The following is a 20,568-nucleotide window of genomic DNA, read 5'->3' as shown; positions in this document are numbered from 1 at the left end:
ACCCAGGCTCTGGGGCTGAAAAATTGTCTGTAAACATTTGGGCTCAGGTTGGAGGCTGAAATCTGGGACCCTGCGAGTTACTATTTCTTTGTAGGCTAACCTGCAGTCCGAATTCATAAAGGTAGTGTTTTACACGAGCTCCTTGATGCAGGGACTTTCTTACTATGTGTTTCGTTCAGTGCCTTGTACAAGCGGTCCCTGATCCATATTGGAGCTGATTGGGCACAACCTCATCTTAAATGTGTAATAACAGGCAAAGTATTTACCTCTTTTCAGAAGCTCCTTCTGCCTGTAGAGAAATTGATGGGATATATAACTCCCTTCAAGCCCTGTGAAAGAAAAAGGTATAGATAAGTCATCATCACAAGACAAAACAGAAATGCAGCATCAGTTTTTAAAAGCTCCTTCCTGTCCTTTGATTTACTATGCTCATCACTGTCATACGGATAACAGTTACTGTGCTTGTGTCAATGCATGCACAGCTTGTAATGAACTGCTTCTCTTCAACTGGTAGGAAGGTACTTTAAGTGGCAAGAGCAAAGAGCATCCCACAGAAGCCACACATCACTCTGTTGTGCCTTTTACATGTTGCACAACATACATAGTATGAAGAAACAATCCAAAAGTTTGCTAATCATATATAACGTACAAGGCCTAGCTATATGTATACACAGCTGTTCTGCAGAGTTCTGGTGGCTTCTGAAACACAAAAGACACTGATGGCCACTAGAGGGCTCATTAACTGTTTAAACAGATATTACCCAGTTCCTATACAGTGCACCCTCAGTGCTTGATTGAGTGTGATGAAACAGTTGGCACTGTGAGTAGTGAGTAGAGAGGATGGCTGAGGTGCTCTCTCCTATTTGTATGTGGGCTGATGTTGAGACCTATCTGTGTTTAAAATAGCTTTGATTCTCAGGCTTCAGCCTTTGTCTCCCTTAAGCAGAATTTGATTTAAATAGATAGCCAGCTAATGAAAAGAGGTATTCCCACTAGTGCTTATTGGAGAGAAGAGCTTGAATACTCAAGTGTTTCTTGGAAGAGCAAAGATGGTAGTAGGGACAGATGACTGTGAACAATTCTCTGCTATGGCATCTTTTATGAGCAGGAACAATTTAAATATTGAATGACTCAACTTTCTGCAGGGCCGGCTCCAGGCCCCAGCATAACAAGCGCGTGCTTGGGGCGGCATGCCGAGGGGGGCGCTCTGCCAGTCGCCGGGAGGGCGGCAGGCGGCTCCGGTGGACCTCCACAGGCGTGCCTGCGGATGCTCCACTGGAACCGCGGGACCAGTGGACCCTCTGCAGGCACATCTGCGGGAGGTCCACCGGAGCCGTGGGACCGGCGACCGGCAGAGCGCCCCCCGCGGTGTGCCGCCGTGCTTGGGGCAGCGAAATTGCTAGATCCGCCCCTGACTTTCTGCATGGTCTCATGGCCGCATATGATATAGTGTTTTCTGGCATTTTTACAGAAGTGAGGCGTGTGGAAGGGATCCTGATACTTCAATCAAATTAAGCCTAGTTGAATCTTATTTTTGAAGAGCCTCGTTGCACATAGAGGAGTTACTGCAGCATCTGCAGCAGCCAGGTTTGGTAGTTCCCCAGGTGTTGGTGTATGATGCTGAGACAGGAGAGGAAAGAAAGAAAGCTAACAAGATGATTCTCTTCTTACATTTTGTAAAGCCGTAGAAAATCCGGAGAGAACCAGGGCAGCCAAACTGGATTACAAGTAAATGTATTTTAAATGCACAAACTCCTCATTTGAAGAGATATGAGGCAAGATAATCTTCTGGTTAAGGCAATGAGCTGCAACTCAAGGAGATCATGGTTCAATTCCTGTGGCTCTGTCAAATTACCTAATCTTCCTGTCTCAGTTTCCCACTGGGATAGTACTTATCACACATGCTGTTGTGAGGATAAATTCAGTTATGTTTGTGAGAGCTAAGATACTGCAGTGATGATAGCTATCTCTGGGAAGTGCCCTAAACAGATTGGAAATTACTGAAGTGATGGAAATCTATCTACCAACAATGCTTTCTTCACAACCTATGACAACATCAGAGGTGTGCTGTCTCACAGAGGAAACAAGTAACTACAGAGTTCAAAATAAATGAAATTTCATAACCTTAGGGCTTGTGTGTATGAAGACATAGTTTGCAGCAACCTGCAGTGTAAATCTACCCTATAATAGCCTACTGTGCACTAAGTGTCTGTGAGGACCTTGCTGTCATGCACTAAATGTTCCTTAGTGCACTTTAATCTACAATTTGTTCTAAGAGGGGTAGATCAAAGTACACAAAGGAACTTCTAATGCACGGCAGCAGGGTTCACATGGATGCTTAGTGCGTGAGAAGGTTAGTATGGGGTAGATTTACACTAGCTTGCTGCTAACTAAGTATTCATATAGCCAAACCCTTAGAATCAGTAATGGTAATAATGTAACAATTTTTGTTGTCTTCAAGTGATGAGAGAAAAACTTTGTGGAACTACTTCACTAGTCACTAGACCACCAGCTGCCAGTCACCTCACCAGGCAATCAGCACTTTTAGTTCCACAATGGTCTGAGATAGCTAATATCAGAGCATGACAGACTATACCTGTATACCCTCAGATCCTGGGCTTGGCCAAGGCTGGTCTCAGCTTCTGGCATAATTTAGAACAGAATAGGCCACTGGTTGCTCTTAATTTTGCCATCTTGAAATAATCCCTATGAGTTGTTATGCATGTCAGGTATTTACAGAGGACAATGTGCTCCAGTTATGCCCTCTTCTGCCCCTGGTATGTTCCCAGTGCGTCCGTTACAATGAGGAGCAAAAAGAGAGGCACATAATTAGGTAAGAAGGCTGCATGGTGAGTGAGGTTTCATTGTTCAGATCCAGTGTGGTGGCTGAACTTTCCAAGTCTTTTGTATGGAGTCATCTATTTGTTCATGAATCCACTGAAGGTGCGTGAAAAGTTCCACAGTTGCTACACCTAAATCCCAGGCTGTGAAACCTGAGTCACTCCTACCCCTATTCACAGAAGTTGATGCCTTTTGTAGATATTTGCTAAGCAGGACTTGAGAGAGAGCCTTAAAGCATCACTTGAAAGGCAGACTCATCTAGTGAGCCTGATGTAAAACATTTTTTTTAATTGCTTCTGAGCCCCAAAAGTGAATAATCTTTTAGCTCAGAATAGATAGTGTGCTGATTTTTAATGCTGTCACAGTTCAAGCATGCCAAACAGCTTCAAAATGCTAAGTCTATGCTACTCTTACTTTGTTTCAGGAAGCAGAATAACTAAATGGAATAAATAGTATTGAGTAAAGGGACATGCAAATGTAACAGAGATAATTAAGTACATTAAATTTGCATTAACTTTTTTGCTCCAAAAATTTCTGCTCTTCAAAATATGGATTCATATTTTAACTACGCAAATGATTATAATACAGTAATTTTGCTCACCAGGCATATTCACCCTTCCTTGTCTAGCTCTAAAAAGATTTTGTGAGAACATCCTGGTAATTTTATTAACCAAAATGTAACTCGTGTGCAGTCCTATGTAAGAGCTCGGTGGGAATTTTCCATCAAAATGGTTTTCTGACAGAAAATGCACTTTCTGAAAAATGGAAATTTTCCATTTGAAAAATTAGATGTTGCCAGAATTTGCTATTTTCTGTTGGGAAAATTGAAATGAAAAATTTGGGTTTTTGAGCTGACTCAGAACTTTCTGTACTGAACTTCTTAAAAATGATATTAAACTGCATTTCCCTATCAATGCATTGTTTTATGGGAGTTGTACTTTGGACTTTATTTTCTCCTGTGGACTGGGCTTCCTGGAGGACTAAATCTTCCCATAATGCAATGTGGATTTTCCTCTGACCAAGCTGCTTTTGGTGCACCGTGAGAGTCACATGACTCTGGGTGTACTATGGGAGATGTAGTCCAGCCAAGGAGCCTGGCTCATTGGGGATCATGGCGGGCATTGGATTCCCAAACTACAGTTCCCATGAGGCCATGCACCACTATGTGAAAATGCAGTTAAATATTGAACTGACTTGAAACACAACATTTCTATTTTGGGAATGTCAGAATGTTTCATTTTAATTAAAATGTTGAAATGAAATTGTTTGATATTTCCATATCAAAATTTTTCAGAATTTCTGTACTGTGAAAATTTTTGCAATTTCAACTTTTTGTCACAATTTGGGGTGAAAACCTTTGTTGGAATTTCCCATGAGATGGACATTTCAAATTTTGCTCAGCATTAGTTGTGTCATTTTTAAACCACTTACATTCCTACAAAATATCATCGCTTCAAAGGAATTTTGCCATGTTCCACTGCAGCATGGAACTTCAGCAAAACATAGCAGAGAAGGGGTTAATACACTAGGTAACATATTATCTACACACCTCCTGGAATATTTGCATTAATGGGAGCTTATCCTCACATTAAGAGTAAAAATACTCTTAAATTTGTAATCAAGCTTAGAACTTGTTTTTTTTTAAATTTGTTTTTACTGGCACTTTTTTAAGATGGTAGATATACACATAGATTTATAAATGAAACAGTATTTCTTTTGGTACAGCATTGTTAAAACTGAATAAAACATGTTTTGGAGAAGTATATATAAAATAACATACACATTTACAAGTGTGAATGTATGTTGTGAAATTACTTATGGGTAGGTAGACAAGCAGAAGTTGTAGAAATTTGTATGCTGTAGCTAGCTGTGTGGTGGGTTGGGGTACACTCTGTATTGATACTTTGTAACTCTGGAGAAGCAGATAGGAGGGTTAAAATAAATAACCAAAAAATATAAGATGAATTTGCATGATGATAATTAAAGATAATGCCAATGCTCAACTTGTAACTGCAATAGTAAAAATCTAATCTAACTACAATATGTTCACCATTATTTCTAGTCAGTCTAAAGTTATTAAATTACTTTTATCTCTTTCTCAACTAGGTGACAGCATAGCATGATTACCTCCATGGGAGTACCTAGCTATGCACATCGTTATAGTAAGTACTGTATAAGTATACAATATCTCTTTAGGATCCAAGGCTGGCTAAGTCTACTGTGACAGTCAAACTAAGTAAGCCACAATTAAATATCAGTAAAGTAGGAGCCCTTATATCAAGATATAGTTAAAACTAACCATCTTAATCCAGTTTGCATTATCAGTCATGTTTGCTGTATAAAGCTAATGTACACTTATTTGAGTTGGCTCCAGAACAAGTAACCAAGACTCAAGATTTCCGAGAGGTTTTTTACCATATACACACTGTAACAATGAATATATCAATTTAAAATTAGAGATGGGCGTAAGCTGCAAAATTTGGATATAGATTTGAAACTCCCAGAGTTCAGGGGAGGGACATTGGATCTAGGGAATTTGGTTTAGTCCATTATACAGATAAGGGCTAGTCATGCAGTTTGGATCCAGATTATAAAACTCTGAAAACTCCAAACCAAAGATCAGGGGGTTCAGATCACAGGTTTAGGTGCAGATTCATGTCCACTTAAAATTATTATATTTTAAAGACTTGTTTGAAATAACTAATTCAGCATTTACTTTTATGATCCCAACTGAACAATGTGAATATTATGTCTAAAATGTACAATTGTAATGTTAAATCCTTCATCCAAAACATGGCTGCTTGTCAGGGAATGATTCTGGGAATAGCTAATCATTGTATTGGTAGTGCAGCACACATTCTATCTATTTACTGGGTACTTATATGGGTCATATCATGGTAATAGCGGAGTGCCTCACAAACTTTAATGTATTTATCATGGAATCATAGAATAATAGAATATCAGGGTTGGAAGGGACCTCAGGAGGTCATCTAGTCCACTCCCCTGCTCAAAGCAGGACCTAATCCCCAACTAAATCATCCCAGCCAGGGTTTTGTCAAGCCTGACCTTAAAAACCTCTAAGGAAGGAGATTCCACCACCTCCCTAGGTTACCCAGGCCAGTGCTTCACCACCCTCCTAGTGACAAAGTTTTTCCTAATATCCAACCTAAACCTTTCCTACTGCAACTTGAGACCATTACAACACACCTCTGAGGTAGGACAGTGTTACTATCCCCATTTTACAGACGGAGAACTGACGATATGTCTATACAAACATTTAGTTTGTGGTATGCTGGGGTGTGAATCTACCCCACACTAGCTTGCCACAGACTTACTGTCCCAGGGTGCAGCGGGTTAGTGTGGGGTATGTTCATACCCAGCTTTCTGTGAACTAAATGTTTGTGTAGACAAGCCCTGAGGCCCAAATATATGTCTGTACTACAATGGGGGGGGGGGCGATTGCAGCACCCAAACTAGCTCACTCAAAATGGCAGTATGACAGTGGTGTGGGCTAGCTGCCTAAGTATGTACCCATGCTCTGGGGTGGGCTTGTTCCTGGGTGGCTAGCTCATGCCATTGTCTGTGCTGCCATGGCATTGCTGTTATTTTTAGCAAGCTAACTTGATCAGAGCTAGCTCTGGTATGCCTATACATGCTACAATGACACCTCCCAATTGCAGGGTAGACATACCCAGGGAGGCTAAGTCACTTGCCCAAGGTCACACAGGAAATCTGTGGAGGAGCAGGGTTCAACAGTAAATTCTCAATTTACTGTGAATGTGTGGGTTAACATTTAAACATAACATGTGAGTATAGGCAAAATATGCAAAAATGACACTCAACATCTTACTCAACATTTCTGTTCCCAGTGTGTCTGAGTCTAGCTGTATGCTTCATAGGCAAAATAAGATTTATTCCTCTTAGCACTGCAGAGCCATTGGAGCTATGGAAGAACAAGCTAGGCTCTAGTTTGCTTCATGCTTCCTTAGTGGACTTACCCCTTAATGGCTCTTTTAAAAAATGTGCATTTAGTATTCATGAAAGCTTCTACATTTGATAGGCCTGGAGCCATAGATATAGAATCATAGAGTGGCAGGCCAGAATTGGCCACCAGCTCATCTAGTCAGAACTCCTGTATATCATAGACCACCAAACAGCATCCAGCTTCCCCAATGCCAAGCCCAACAACCACAATTAGACCAAAGTATTACAGCCCACAGAAAACTAAACAATTGTGTGCTATGGACAGAGAAGAGGAAGGACTGAGGTGCATCAAAGCCTGAGGCCCCTACAGTGGCAGGGAATTGATTAAATGAGATATACCCAGATGATCCTAGCAAGTGACTTAAGTCCTATAGTTTTCTATATTAGACGTACAACTGCACTGTCCCATCAGTGTGCCTCAAACTTTGACCAGGAGGGTTTATCTTTAGAGGTAAGAAATTTCAGCCTCCATATTTATTCATTTCTTGGTCCTTCTCCAGTGACTATCAACAAGGATATCAACTGTAGGACTTGACCACTATGAACTACATTGAAACTACCACCTAAGGTAACCAAATAGCAATGGTAGTAGCTTTTGGCTACTATCTATCTGGGCTCAACTTAAAACAATGACAGTGATAAGGGCTCTGTACTATCCCTAAGCTATCGCTTAGGTTCTGATTACAGAATCTTTATTACCGGTGGTTAGGTAAGAAAAAAAAACAAACAACCCAGTTTGATTTTTCACATTCTAGGTTGATTATGCAGTGATGTCAATTAGATAAATAATTGTTTTACTTCAAAATGGGATGCATTTGATCTGGATGTGAGTGACACTGAGCAAATATGGAACCCCACTATATAATTTTATAGACACCTTTACTTTTATTAAAACTGCACTTTAAGCCTCCTTGATGATGACTTATTACAGAACTCAGATCTAATACTTGATACCATGTTGATAAGTAACTTGGCACCTGACTTAGATTTAGGATTCAGGAGGCATATTCTGATCTTGGTTCAATGGTGTTAATGAAGTCAGTAGAGATATTGTGGGATTTATACCTGTATAACTGAGATAAAAAATTGGCCTGTGGAGTTTACATAAGGCTTTAATTGTTCATATTTTTCTTTCTCCAGTTACAGTACAAATCTCTGATTTAAGAATAATATGTACTGTTACTGGATTAGTATTATATGGGCCATTAAGTGTGGTAAACACAATACAGAAGAAATAAATATAGCTTTGTTCAAACTAAGCTAAATAAATTATGCGTTTTAACAGCTTGGACCATGTGCTTGAAACATTTTTGGCAGCCTTCAGAGCAATTGTAATAGCTGATAATTATGAAGCAGACATAGAACAAATAGAAGAAAAGGAAACCACAGTCTAAAACAACACAAATTAATCACAAAGTAAAGAAGGCCCTCAAATAATCTAGTGCAAGTACTTGCAGGAAAAAGAGGCACATTACAGATTCAACATATTTGCTTTTCAGCCTAAAAATAAATAAATAATTAATCAATGACATCCAAAAAGGTTGGGTGGGTAGATCCCTTAATAAAATATAAATCGATTAGTTTTATATAAAGAGCTAGAAAAACACATTGAGAGATTCCATTTGAGCATTTTATAGATTTGAACAATTTCCCACATTTCAAGCATGGAAGTCCTCTTTTAAAGAATGGGCTTAATCAAGAAAAAATATACCCTTTCTCTGACACATATTTAAGACCTGGTGCACCGTTCTTAACAGGCACAATTCTACAGAGGGTACATAGGCAGGTCTCCCACTAGCATCAATGTGAGCGCTCCATGTAGAGCTACTGCAGGATGCAGACCCTTTGTGTTTGCAAACACAATATACAATTTACCATTGGCCAGTGAAGGTTCTATGTTTTTGAGGGATGTGACATAATTCACTTACTATGTACCATGCAGTAAATGATCCACCAAGAGCCTCACTAACCAGAAATTCCAAATAGAGAGAGTAGGTAGGGGAAAAAAATAATTTAAAATTGTTCTATTGGGTCGTATTTTCAGTCATGTGTTTGTAAAATATGCAGCTGCATATTTTAAACTTCTGATGGGAAAAACATAAATGGAAATGATTGTAATTCCACTGAGGATGGGGAAAAAGTCTGCATCCCATAATCATAATAATGGAATCTTCTAACATCACACACTGCCATGTCCCCTTGTTTCATTGTATACCTATTTCCCTTTGAATAACACTTAGTCAGACATCCATCCAAAGAAATCTCATGTCTAGCTAGAGATCTTAGACTTACCTGTGCAGTGTAGAAAACTGCAGGAAATTATTAGTAGTAGTGCCAAAAGCATGGTGTTTGCCTTGAGTGAAGAGTTTCTTTTTTCAGGGCTCTCCGCCCCTACCTGCTCAAAAGGGGCAGTGCTGCTGCTGCCACCTTCAAAGCTTGCCTTTTCAAGCTTGGATGCTTTATATATAGAATGGCAAAGCCCTCCCTCATTCCCATGGACTTCAGAAATTGCAACAGCTGGCAAAGTGGAGTAATCGCCAAACAGGATCTTTCACCTTATCAGGCTCAACACACCTAAATGCAGACTTATAAAAGAAGAAAAGAAAAAAAAAAAAGAAAACACAAAACTCCTCCAGTTCATTATCATTTTTCCAAGGGCAGTTTAATGGATGTTTTGCAATAGTTCAAACACATTTAACTCTATTTACTGTACAAATTTGGTATCACGTCCAAAAGAAATGCAGATCGGTAGTGCGTAAATTGTGATAGGATCTGATAAGGAGAAGAGTAACTTTGGGACCAATACCCCAAGTGGGAATAAGAGGTGGGGTGAACTGGAATGGGGAGGGGGGAGTAGGGAGAGAGATGCTAAAGTGTGAGTGAACAGTACAGATCTCAAAGCTTCTGATTAATTCTTTTTCTCTCATAACTGTCTTATTCGTCTTTTTCTTGATTGACTTTCCAAGCAAAATGGCGAGAAACTTTTCTTCCATAGAAGTGATAGTATTTGCTTCCTCTTGAGGGATGGGGGAAATTTCATCTCAGCTCCGGATATCCTACTTTCATTTGCACTGACATGTTAGTTTCCATACTGGACTATCCCATCATAACACGGTTTATAGTACCCCTCTAGAAGTAATCCCTTCAGCCAGAGTTGAGGCATGTTAAGTGGATCAAGGTGGTAGCTTGTAGCATCGCTGCTACCTTTGTACCAATGCTGTGTAGAAGATGTCAGTCCTCATGGTGATTGATGTGGCATATTTATCTGAGACAAAAAGGTGTGGAATTAAGTTACAGATGTTCTTCCAATATTATAACAATAAGATATATTAAAAAGATGCCTTTCCCTGTGAAAATACCATGTTTATGGGTCACTTCTCCATATGCATTCTCCTTGGATTCTATTTTTTACATATGGACCACCCTCTTTGTACAGCCCATCACATGCCTGGGTTTCTGTCACTCTGCCCTTCCTAGCTTTTCCTCCTAGCTAAATGAGTACACCTTCAGTGGCTCCTCATATTGTTCCCAACCCCATCTCTGTTGCTGAGCAGACTGGTGGGCACAAGCAGTGCAAGCATTATTTTTAGTGGAATATTGTTGCTCAGATTGTCTCCACATCTCCCCTCCATTCCTTACATTCGTGCACCAGTCACGTTGAGTGATATTTTGTTAACATTTAAAAAAGAGAGAGTAGGTATCCTGGCCTTGAAATCTGTTTAAGCTGTTTTTCATGTTGCTGTTCATTCACAAATGCACACACCTGCTGGCATCTTCAATGAAGGCTCTTGTCTTTTGGCTGAGCACAGGGTTACACTCCCTGATAAAGTATGGAGTATGTGTAGGTCCACTTGAGATGCATCCACACTGATATGCTTACTATGGGTAGTTCAGGAGCACAGATAACCTACATTTTGTGCTTTAAGCATAATATCAGAAGTTCTGTTTCACTTTCCTCTGAACCATGGGATATAGGTGCCAGGATAATCAGGGTATATCTCTCTAAATGAAGTATCTGCTATTACAGGGTCCTTAGGCATTGGTGCACCTTAGTCCCTCCTGTTCTCTGCCTGTGGCATACAATAGTTTAGTCTCCTGAGGGTCATAATACCTTGATTTAAGGGTACGTCTACACTACGGGATTATTCCGAATTTACATAAACCGGTTTAACAAAACAGATTGTATAAAATCGAGTGTGCGCGGCCACACTAAACACATTAAATCGGTGGTGTGCGTCCACGGTCCGATGCTAGCGTCGATTTCTGGAGCATTGCACTGTGGGTAGCTACTCCGTAGCTATCCCATAGTTCCCGCAGCCTCCCCCGCCCCTTTGAATTTCCGGGTTGAGATCCCAGTGCCTGATGGGGCAAAAATCATTGTCGCGGGGGGTTCTGGGTAAATGTCGTCAGTCACTCCTTCCGCTGGGAAAGCAACGGCAGACAAGCATTTCATGCCTTTTTTCCCTGGATTGCCCTGGAAGATGCCATAGCATGGCAATCATGGAGCCTGTTTCGCCTTTTGTGACTGTCACCGTATGTGTACTAGATGCCGCTCACAGAGGCGATTCAGCAGCGCTACACAGCAGCATGCTTTTGCTTTTGCATGATAGCAGAGATGGTTATCAGCCATATTGTACCATCTACCATATCATAAATTGGTAATAAGATGATCGTGGCTACCAGTCCTTTTGCACTGTTCCATTTGCTGCTGTCATAAGTGCCCCTGGCTGCTCTTAGCCAGGGGCGCAAAAGCCAAAATTGGGAATGACTCCCTGAGTCAATCCCTCCTTTTTGGTATCTAAAAATAGAATCAGTCCTGCCTAGAATATGGGCAAGTGTACTAGAGAACAACTGTATATCATAACCAGAGAGCACAGCTGTTCTGTGTCAGATCCTGCAGAAATTATGAGCTGTATGCTATTCACAGGGGGTGCTCCTGCAACAACCCCACCTGTTCATTCTGTTCTTCCCCCAGCCTTCCTGGGCTACAATAGCATTGTCGCCCCACTTGTGTGATGACACAGTGACTTGTTAGTGAGAAATGAGTGGAAGGCAGCCTCCAGCTGCTATGATAGTCCAGACAGGACAGTAAGGAGTGTGTAGGAGAGGAGCCCAGCATCCCTCTGCTAGTTCAGGGGCAATTGAATCTTTTCTTTACACATGAAGGGTGGGGGCTGATGGAGCTCAGCCCCCTGTTGCTATGATGACGATGGTTATCAGCCATACTGTACCATCTACCAGGAAAAATTAGGACCAGGCGCCCTTGATCGACCTAACAGATGCTAGTCAGCATGGTTACCAGTCCTTTTGCACTGCCCCATGTGCCAATAGGCTGATGATGAGGACGGATACCAGTCGTATTGTACCATCAGCCATCCATAGCGTGGGGGGAGCAAGGATGTTGGTGTTGAGTGCTGCACCATCGCGTCTATCTGCAGCATTCAGTAAAGATAGGGTGACATGTAAAAGAGTCAAGAGAGGATTGTTTTCCCTTTCACTTCTGGGGGTGGGTGGGGGGGTGCGTAAATTGCCTAGCTATGCCCTGACCCACCGCGGACACTGTTTTTGACCCTAGAAGCATTTGGAGCTCAGCCAAGAATGCAAATGCTTTTCAGAGACTGCAGGAACTGTGGGATAGCTTGAGTCCTCCAGTCCATGAGCGTCCATTTGATTCTTTGGCTTTCCGTTACGCTTGTCACGCAGCAGTGCGCTGAGTCCCTGCTATGGCATCTGTCTGGAGATATTTAAAAAATGATTTTGAATTTCGTCTTCTGTAACGGAGTGCTGATAGAACAGATTTGCCTGCCCTTACAGCGATCACGTCCGCATCGTCCATGCAGGAGCTCTTTCTTTATTTTGATTTTTAACTGCATCACCACCCGTGTTGATCGGAGCTCCACGCTGGGCAAACAGGAAATATTCAAAAGTTCGCGGGGCTTTTCCTGTCTACCTGGCCACTGCATCCGAGTTCAGATTGCTGTCCAGAGCGGTCAGTGGTGCACTGTGGGATACCGCCCGGAGGCCAATACCATCGATCTGCGGCCACACTAACCCCAATCCGATATGGTAATACCGATATTAGCACTACTCCTCTCGTTAGGGAGGAGTACAGAAACCGGTTTAAAGAGCCCTTTATACCGATATAAAGGGCCTCTTAGTGTGGACGGGTGTGGCATTAAATCGGTTTTACGCTCCTAAAACTGGTTTAAACGCGTAGTGTAGACCAGGCTTAATTCTGGTTCTTGGGCTTGGTGTTGAGGTGGCTGGATATATAGGAGGTCAGACTAGCAGATCTGATAGGGCCTTCTGACCTTAAATTCTGTGACAAAGTTGTGCCTTCCTAAACCTTGGAGACACTGTTCCCTATCCTTCACTAGCAGGTACCTATGGTTACTCATTTCAGTGTGTCTGGACCCAAGCAAATCTGGGCAGATTTATAGTATTGATGCAAAACCAAGTGTTTTCTGGTGATTTGGTTTTTTACATTTATTTTTTCATGAATAAGAAAGACATAAACTAAAATAAAAGTCAATAGGAAGAAAATTTTAAAATACCTCAGTAAGAAAATAAATATTTAAGTGAGGGGGTGAAAGTCCTGAAGCCTGATCTTATAGAGATACTGCTAGAAGTGGTTGGAAATCGTTTTAGCAAAAAATGTTACCTTTTAATTGAAAAACTGATTTGTTTATTTCAGCAACTGAAAACCAAAACATTTCTGGCCAAAAATCTAAAATTTTCAGCTGAAAATTTTCTGGGTGCGGGTTTCCAACAAAAAAATCAAACTTTCTGCGGAAATTTCCTTTAAGTCAAAAATCTGATTTTCCGTAGAATTTTTTTTGGATAGAAAGTTGTTGATCAGTCGCTAATACTGATGACTAGCAACTCACATGGCTTCAGTTAGAGTTATGAGTACTCAGCACATTTAAAAATCTGACCCGTGATTCTTTAGTGACAAGATTTGAATGATGTTTTTCCTTTATGGGTGTCTTTAAATTCTGACTATCATTGACTGTTCTTAATGTTAGACATTGTATGCCAACATAATAAATATTAAACTGCATATAAGATCTCTCTTTTCTGAGCTATCTAGCTGTTTCATAAATCTTCTTTTAAATATTCCAGAATTTTTTGAACTTTTATTCCAGTATGTTTATCTTTTAATCCTTCCTTTAGTCCTAAAAGCTTGTAATTTAATCAGTTCTCCCCCGCCTTTTTTTTAAAGTTTAAATGAGAGAATATAAATTTAGGCCATGATTTTCAAAAAGTAATTCATAATGTTGAGTGTTTCTATTTTTGGGTCCTAAACTTGAGATACATTAAAGGGACCTGATTTCAAAAAGTGAGTGCTCAGTACTCTCTGAAAAAGTTGGGTCTTTTTAAGGGGTGTCAAATTGAACACCCAAAATCACAAGTCACTCTTGAAATATTGGCCATAGTGGTAAAATATTAAGTCCTCAGAACAACTTGAACTACAAAAAAAAAAAAAAAAGTTAATTAAGCCAATACTACATTTCTATTACAATGCTTCATGCTAGCATATAATACACTAAATATTATAAAGAATTAGTTCCTAAATTCTTATTAATGCAACAAAATCTAGAAAGTTCATTTTCTCTTCTTTTAGAATTTAATCACTCAATCACTCAATTGCATTCTCTATTAACTTATCTACTGAATTATTAATATTTTCCAAATATGAGTCTTCCTTCTCCTTGACTGAGTTAATGACAACACCTAGTATCATTGTTGTCAAATAGGTATTTCTTCTCTCAGTGATTGCACATGTCCATTCCACCCAGTGCACAATTGTCAGAGACTTTTCCATCAGTGTTCCTAGGAATCGCCCATAATGGTAAGTTCCTTCTTACCACCCATGACAGTTGTTGGAGCATATGTTCTTGCTAGTGCAAGATTTGCCTTCTATTTGTATATGGTTTGCACCCATTTTAGTAGTTTTTAGTGTTGGTTAGTTATAAATTTTCTTTTCAAGAGTTTTCAGACACTTTAATTCTCATTCCTGGGTACTGACATTGGTGCTGGGGAATGCCTCAGTCACCAGAGTTTAAACTGTATCACTTCTGCAAGAAGCCAGTGCCAGTGAGTGACCCACACTGCCTGAAGTGTCTTGCGGATACTTATGTCAGGGATCAGTGTCAAATTTGCAGAAACTTTTAAGTCTAGAACCAAGAAAGACAGGCAAGGAGGGGTCTGGTTGACTCTGCTATGCTAGGAGGTGATAAGGCTGTTGGATTTCTGCATCGCTATTTTTATCCACCTCAAAGCCTCTCACCTTCCTGGAGTTCACAATACTCTGGCAAACTGGTAAAGCAGATCATTCATGAGTCACTATGAGTGAAGCTTAGGTTTCTGCTGATGGTGGCAGCCCTGCACCCAACTTTGGAGCCTCTCCGCTTGGAGTGGGCAGCATGTGAATCTGTGTCCATTACAAGTGCTCCTCCTGCTTTGACTGAGCCTTCAGGCCAATCACCCTCGCTGATACTGAGGAAGAGGCACCAGAAAGTATCTAAAGACTCAGCATCTGAGAGATCGAGATCCTCAGCACTGAAGCCCAGTAAGGACAAGGGCAGTGGGGTGCACTTGAAGAAGAGGACCTCTTTGAGGCAGTCATCAGTCCAAGGGGGTCCATTGATTCCAGTACCAACCACGGTCCCATTGAGACTGGCCCCTGAAGTGGCATCTACTTCAACAGTACATCCCTTGATGTCTCAACAGCAAGGATTATTCTGGAACTGTCTACGAAGGCTTTTACAGTGGCATGGGAACTGCTAAATCTCTTTGTGCCAGTTTCCTTGGTGGCCCAGGAGTCTTCGCACCCTGTACCAGCACCTATTTTGCTTGTGCCAACCCATAGTCTGGTTCTCGGGGCACCTCCAGCCTCTCAAGTACCTCTCCAAGTGGTGACATCTAGAGGAAAGTAGGCCGTGATCTCCCACCCCCCCACCCCAGTGAGGTGAAGTGGATTCCTTGTTGGACTCAGAGGTTTGCTCTTACATCTCATGGCCACATCACATACAGCAATATCCCTTGCTGGGCACCTTTTGACCCAACATATGGCCAGTTTGGACACTGCAGGCTCGGCAGCTTGGGCCAAAGCATTGGTCATTACGAAGTGTAGATGTTCCTGGTTTCAGTCATCCGGTCTCCCTCAAGAAGTCCAACAGACCATACAGGACCTGCCCTTTGAGGGTCCATCACTTTTTTCTGTGCACACCGATAAGAAGCAGCAAATCTTAAACACTTGAGGGTAATGCTCAAATGTTGGGCATCTTTTTCTGAAGAGGAAGCAGTTTTGTCCTCAGCAGCCTCACTAGTATCCTACTTTCATGCCTTGCATCCAGGATCTAATCAGAAAAAAGGCAGAAGTTACAGGAGAAGACCACTCCCTCCTTCTTCTGCTGCAGCTACTAATTTACCCAGGCAGCCTGAGAGTTCCAAGCAAGCATTCTGCTGTGTTGATTGAGGACAACCTACCAGTTTCCAGAGTGCCAGCCACTCCTACCCTGCTTGTTGCCAACTGACTATCTCAGGGGTCGGCAACCACTGGCGTGCGGCTCGCCATGGTAAGCACCCTGGTGGGCCGGGCCAGTTTGTTTACCTGCCGTGTTGGCAGGTTTGGCGGACTGCGGCTCCCACTGGGGGTGGCGGGAAGCTGCGGCCAGCACATCCCTCGCCTGCGCCACTTCCCACCGCTGTGCTTACCCTGGCGAGCCGTGTGCCAGAGGTTGCCGACCCCTGGATTATCTCTTTATCCAAGTGCTTGGTTGTACATCACTACTCAGGAATGTTCTGTAGGAGGTAAGTCTGTCCTCCAAGTGGAAGCCATAGAGGAAGTTTCTGTTTCTCAAAGTGAAGGGATTTTACTCTCACTACTTCCTAATCTTGAAAGCAAGAGCGGGGTCTCAGGCCTATTTGAGACCTAAGAAAGGTCAACAAATTCCTGAAGGAAATAAATTTCCAGATGGTCACTCTGGCTTCTATTATCCCATCCATGGACCTTGAGGTTTGGTATGCTCCCCTCAACATAGAAGATGTGCATTTCCATGTGGCAATACATCAGAGCCAAGGAAATTCTTCAGGTTCGTGGTCAACAAATCCCACTGCAGTTTATATTATTACTATTTGGACTGTCTGCAGGCCCTCATATATTCCAGATCTGGCTATTACTGGGCAAAGAGAGTACTCAGCTCCTCATGAATGACCTGCTTCACTAGTCTGCCAGAGTACTGTGAACTCTGGGAAGATGAGAGGCTTTGAGGTGGATAGAAATAGCTATACAGAAATCCCACAGCTTCATCACCTCCTGGCATAGAAGAGTCAACCAGGTCCCTCCTTGCCTGTTCACATAGGACACGGCTGCTGTATTGTCTGTAAGTACTAGCAGATCTTACTCCTTGATAAGGGGAAGGAAGGCCAGACAAGATAGATGAATGTCCCCCATTTTTCTGGCATTTATATGTAGAGTCAAATCATGGGCAAACCAGAAACCTTGAGTCTGCAGGGATCCAAGGTAAGCTCCCCAACGAGGATAGAAACATCTGTAACTAAGGGGAAAGCTGGTTGAGGAGGAGCAAACAGAACTCCCCCACAAGCATTTGAAGGGTCTTTCTGCCAATCTAGAGAGGTCAAGACTTGTGTGGACATCCAAACTTGTTTAAGGGATTATGGATCAGTGAGTACCCCAATGCTAACCACCATTGTAGTTTCCTGAGATGGAGCCTGGCATGCTGAACTGTGTAAGTGCATGAGGCCATATGTCCTAGAAGCAGAGGCAGTTTTGAACTGTCCTGGTAGGATGGGCCTTCAGGTCCAAAGCAGTGTTAGTATTGTCTGGAATCTTAGCTGTAGAATCAGGGACCTAGTGTCCACAGAGTTCAAGACCACCTACACTTTATCCTTTGTACAGGTGACAGGATTGACTTCTCTCTGTTGATGAGCAACCCTAGTGCATCGACGGTAGATTGGATGACCATCACACTGGAGAGTATCTGAGCCTTGAACTCGCATCTCATCAACCAGTCATCAGATAAGGAAACACATCAACGCCTATCTTTCTCATGAAGACTGTCACCACTGCCATGGCAGCCCCACATAGATATGTTTGCAACAAAAGTAAACAGGAAATGTCATTAGCTTTGTTCTTGAGCAGGTCACAGCTCAAGGTCTTTCATGGACAATTTCCCATTGCCCTGGACAGACAAACTCCTGTACACATTTCCTTCAGTTCCACTCCTACTTGGATGTTGTTCAAAATCAAACAGCACCAGGCTCAAGTCATACTTGTAGCCCCACAGTGTGACCTCAACAACATTAGTTTTTTAGTTTTTGACTTTGCTGACCCTTTTGGACAAAGATCCTCTGATACTTCCACCAGATTCAGACCTGATCTCTCAGGACAATGGGCATCTCCTTAACCCCACCATACAGACCCTACACATGACACCTTGGATGCTCCGTGGCTGGCTCCCCTGGGGAAAACTTGCTCAAAGGAGGTTCAAGATGTGCTTTTAAATGTTAGAAAGCCTTCTATTAGGTATACTTACCTGGCAAAATGGAAGAAATTCTCCATCTGATCCCAGCAGAAAGGTGTTTCCCCACTCCCAGCTTCCATCCATCAGGTATTGGACTAGCTCGTATACCTGAAACAACAAGATCTTGCTATTAGTTCCATCAAAATCCATCTTGCACTTATCTTGGCTTTCCACTCACCAACTGAGTGCTCCCTTTTTTCCAAGCCTATGGCAATCAGATTTCAAAAGGGTTTGGATAGGTTATTTTCCCAAGTAGAGCTCCTATTCTCCCTTGGGACTTAATCCTAGTGTTAACAAAGTTAATGGGTTCCACCTATGAACCAATGGCTATCTCCTCCTTACTTCATCTTTCCATGAAGGTAGCCTTTTTGTCTGCAATCACCTCAACCAGGAGAGTGGGTGAGTTATGAGCTCTGGTTTCAGAACCTCCTTATGTTATCTTTTATAAGGACAAGATTTACCTCTGCCCTCATCCAAAGTTCCTCACTAAAGTGATGTCCAACTTCCACTTTAATTGGGCAATTTATTTACCAATTTTCTACCCGAAGCTTCATAATCATAAAGATGAAGAAAAAGCTCACACCTTGGACATAAGAAGAGCTTTAGCATTTTACTTGGACCACACTAAGTTGTTTAGGTCATTGTCATAGCTATTTGTGGCAATTGCAAACAGACTCCTCTCAAAGGATTTCCTTGTGGATCTCCTCTCATATTCATTTGTGCTACAAGCTGGTTAATGTGACAAACCCAGGAAAAGTGTTGGTGCATTCAACTAGATCATATGCAGCGTCTGCAACCTTTCGGGCCCAATTGCATATAATGGACATTTGCAAAGCGGCAAGCTGGTCATCAGTGCATACTTTTGCCTCGCATTGTGCCACTTCTCAACAATCTAGACATGGTGCCAGGTTTGGACATGTGGTCCTTCAATATCTATTTAGGTAGACTGTGATCCCACCTCCAGACCTAACTGCTTGTGAATCACCTTAAGTGGAATGGACATGTGCAATCACTCAAAGAAAAGAATGGTTATTAACCTGTACAGTAACTTCAAGCTGTGTTACACATGTTCATTCCACAACCCACCCTCTTTCCCCCTGTCTATCAGAGTCTATCTGGTAAGAAGGAACTGAGAGGGAGGAGTCTGGATGGCTCTGCCCTTTATACCATCTGCACTAGCTCAAAGCAGCAGAGGTGCATGTGCCACCCTGACAGGTACTGCTGAGGGAAAAATCTTTGACAGTTGTGCACTAGGGTGCACACGCTTGAAGTGGAATGAACATGTGCAACACATCTCAGAACAACAGTAAAGGAATGGGTTAGTAACCCTTTCTTCTTACCGTTTATCATAAAACCTTCTTTATCAAGAAAGGATGATGAAGCCAGGTTGATTTCAATGAGAGCTCCACAAGTGGAGCATTTGCAGGGCTGGACATTCAACAGTAAATTTAGTGCTGATGTAAAAGTATCAGACTGACAACTCTCGGAAACAAAGTCCTTCATTTATCCACAGGAGAGGTATAACATGGTGATCCATGTTGTTACTGGCCATACACTGGTCAACCAATGTGTCTTAACTCTGACTTGCCAGGGCCACCTTAGGCAAGATTATTTCAGTCCCTGAAGATGTAAGTGAAGGCATCAAACCCGTTCACTTGAAACTGGAATAAGACTACTATTTCATTTCATACAGGGCACCAAACAGCCATCAGACATTAACAGCTCTGTCTCTGTGGACCTGGCTGGATTCAAACCAGTGATCTAGAGATAAAAAGTTTCATATCCCATTACCATTCCCCTAAACCTTCTGTCTTCCTTTGTAGTTAAATTTTTACAATTTTTTTATATTGCATTCATACTCACACTGTGAGAAAATGATTGTAAAGTACATATGCTGGTAAATACTAATAAAAATATTTCCATTAAAGGATTGCTATTTTTAGCTTCTCAGATTTATTGCAATGTTCTTAGCTGCCAATCATTCTATTAGAGAAAATGCAGTAAGTTCAGCTATCTTAGAAAATATTGCCATTAAATCAGTCTTAGTACTTATGACTCAAAAATCTGCGTCATATTGTATGAAGACATCTAAATATCATAATGCTCTAGATAAAAATTAACTAAAAGGAGTACCCAGGAACATATTTAATTTATGGGGACAGATCAAGATTGAACATCAACAATGAAACATTTA

The 20,568-nt window shown here is 41.7% G+C and overlaps 1 protein-coding gene across 1 annotated transcript in view; it reads right to left on the bottom strand.

Moving 5' to 3' along the window:
* Positions 1-19,877, bottom strand: part of LOC123369013 (mucin-17-like) — a 112,524-nt gene extending 92,647 nt beyond the window's left edge. The window contains exons 1-3 of the mRNA XM_045014391.1: positions 19,715-19,877; positions 18,387-18,482; positions 267-329 (exon numbers count right to left, since the gene is read on the bottom strand). Coding sequence (XP_044870326.1) covers positions 267-329; positions 18,387-18,482; positions 19,715-19,877 — 322 coding nt within the window. The remainder of the gene's footprint in view (positions 1-266; positions 330-18,386; positions 18,483-19,714) is intronic.
* Between the last annotated feature and the right edge of the window lie 691 nt (positions 19,878-20,568).

Source organism: Mauremys mutica, chromosome 4 (assembly GCF_020497125.1).
Source record: "Mauremys mutica isolate MM-2020 ecotype Southern chromosome 4, ASM2049712v1, whole genome shotgun sequence".
Lineage (NCBI taxonomy): Eukaryota > Metazoa > Chordata > Testudines > Geoemydidae > Mauremys > Mauremys mutica.
This window is presented reverse-complemented; position numbering and strand designations above follow the sequence as displayed.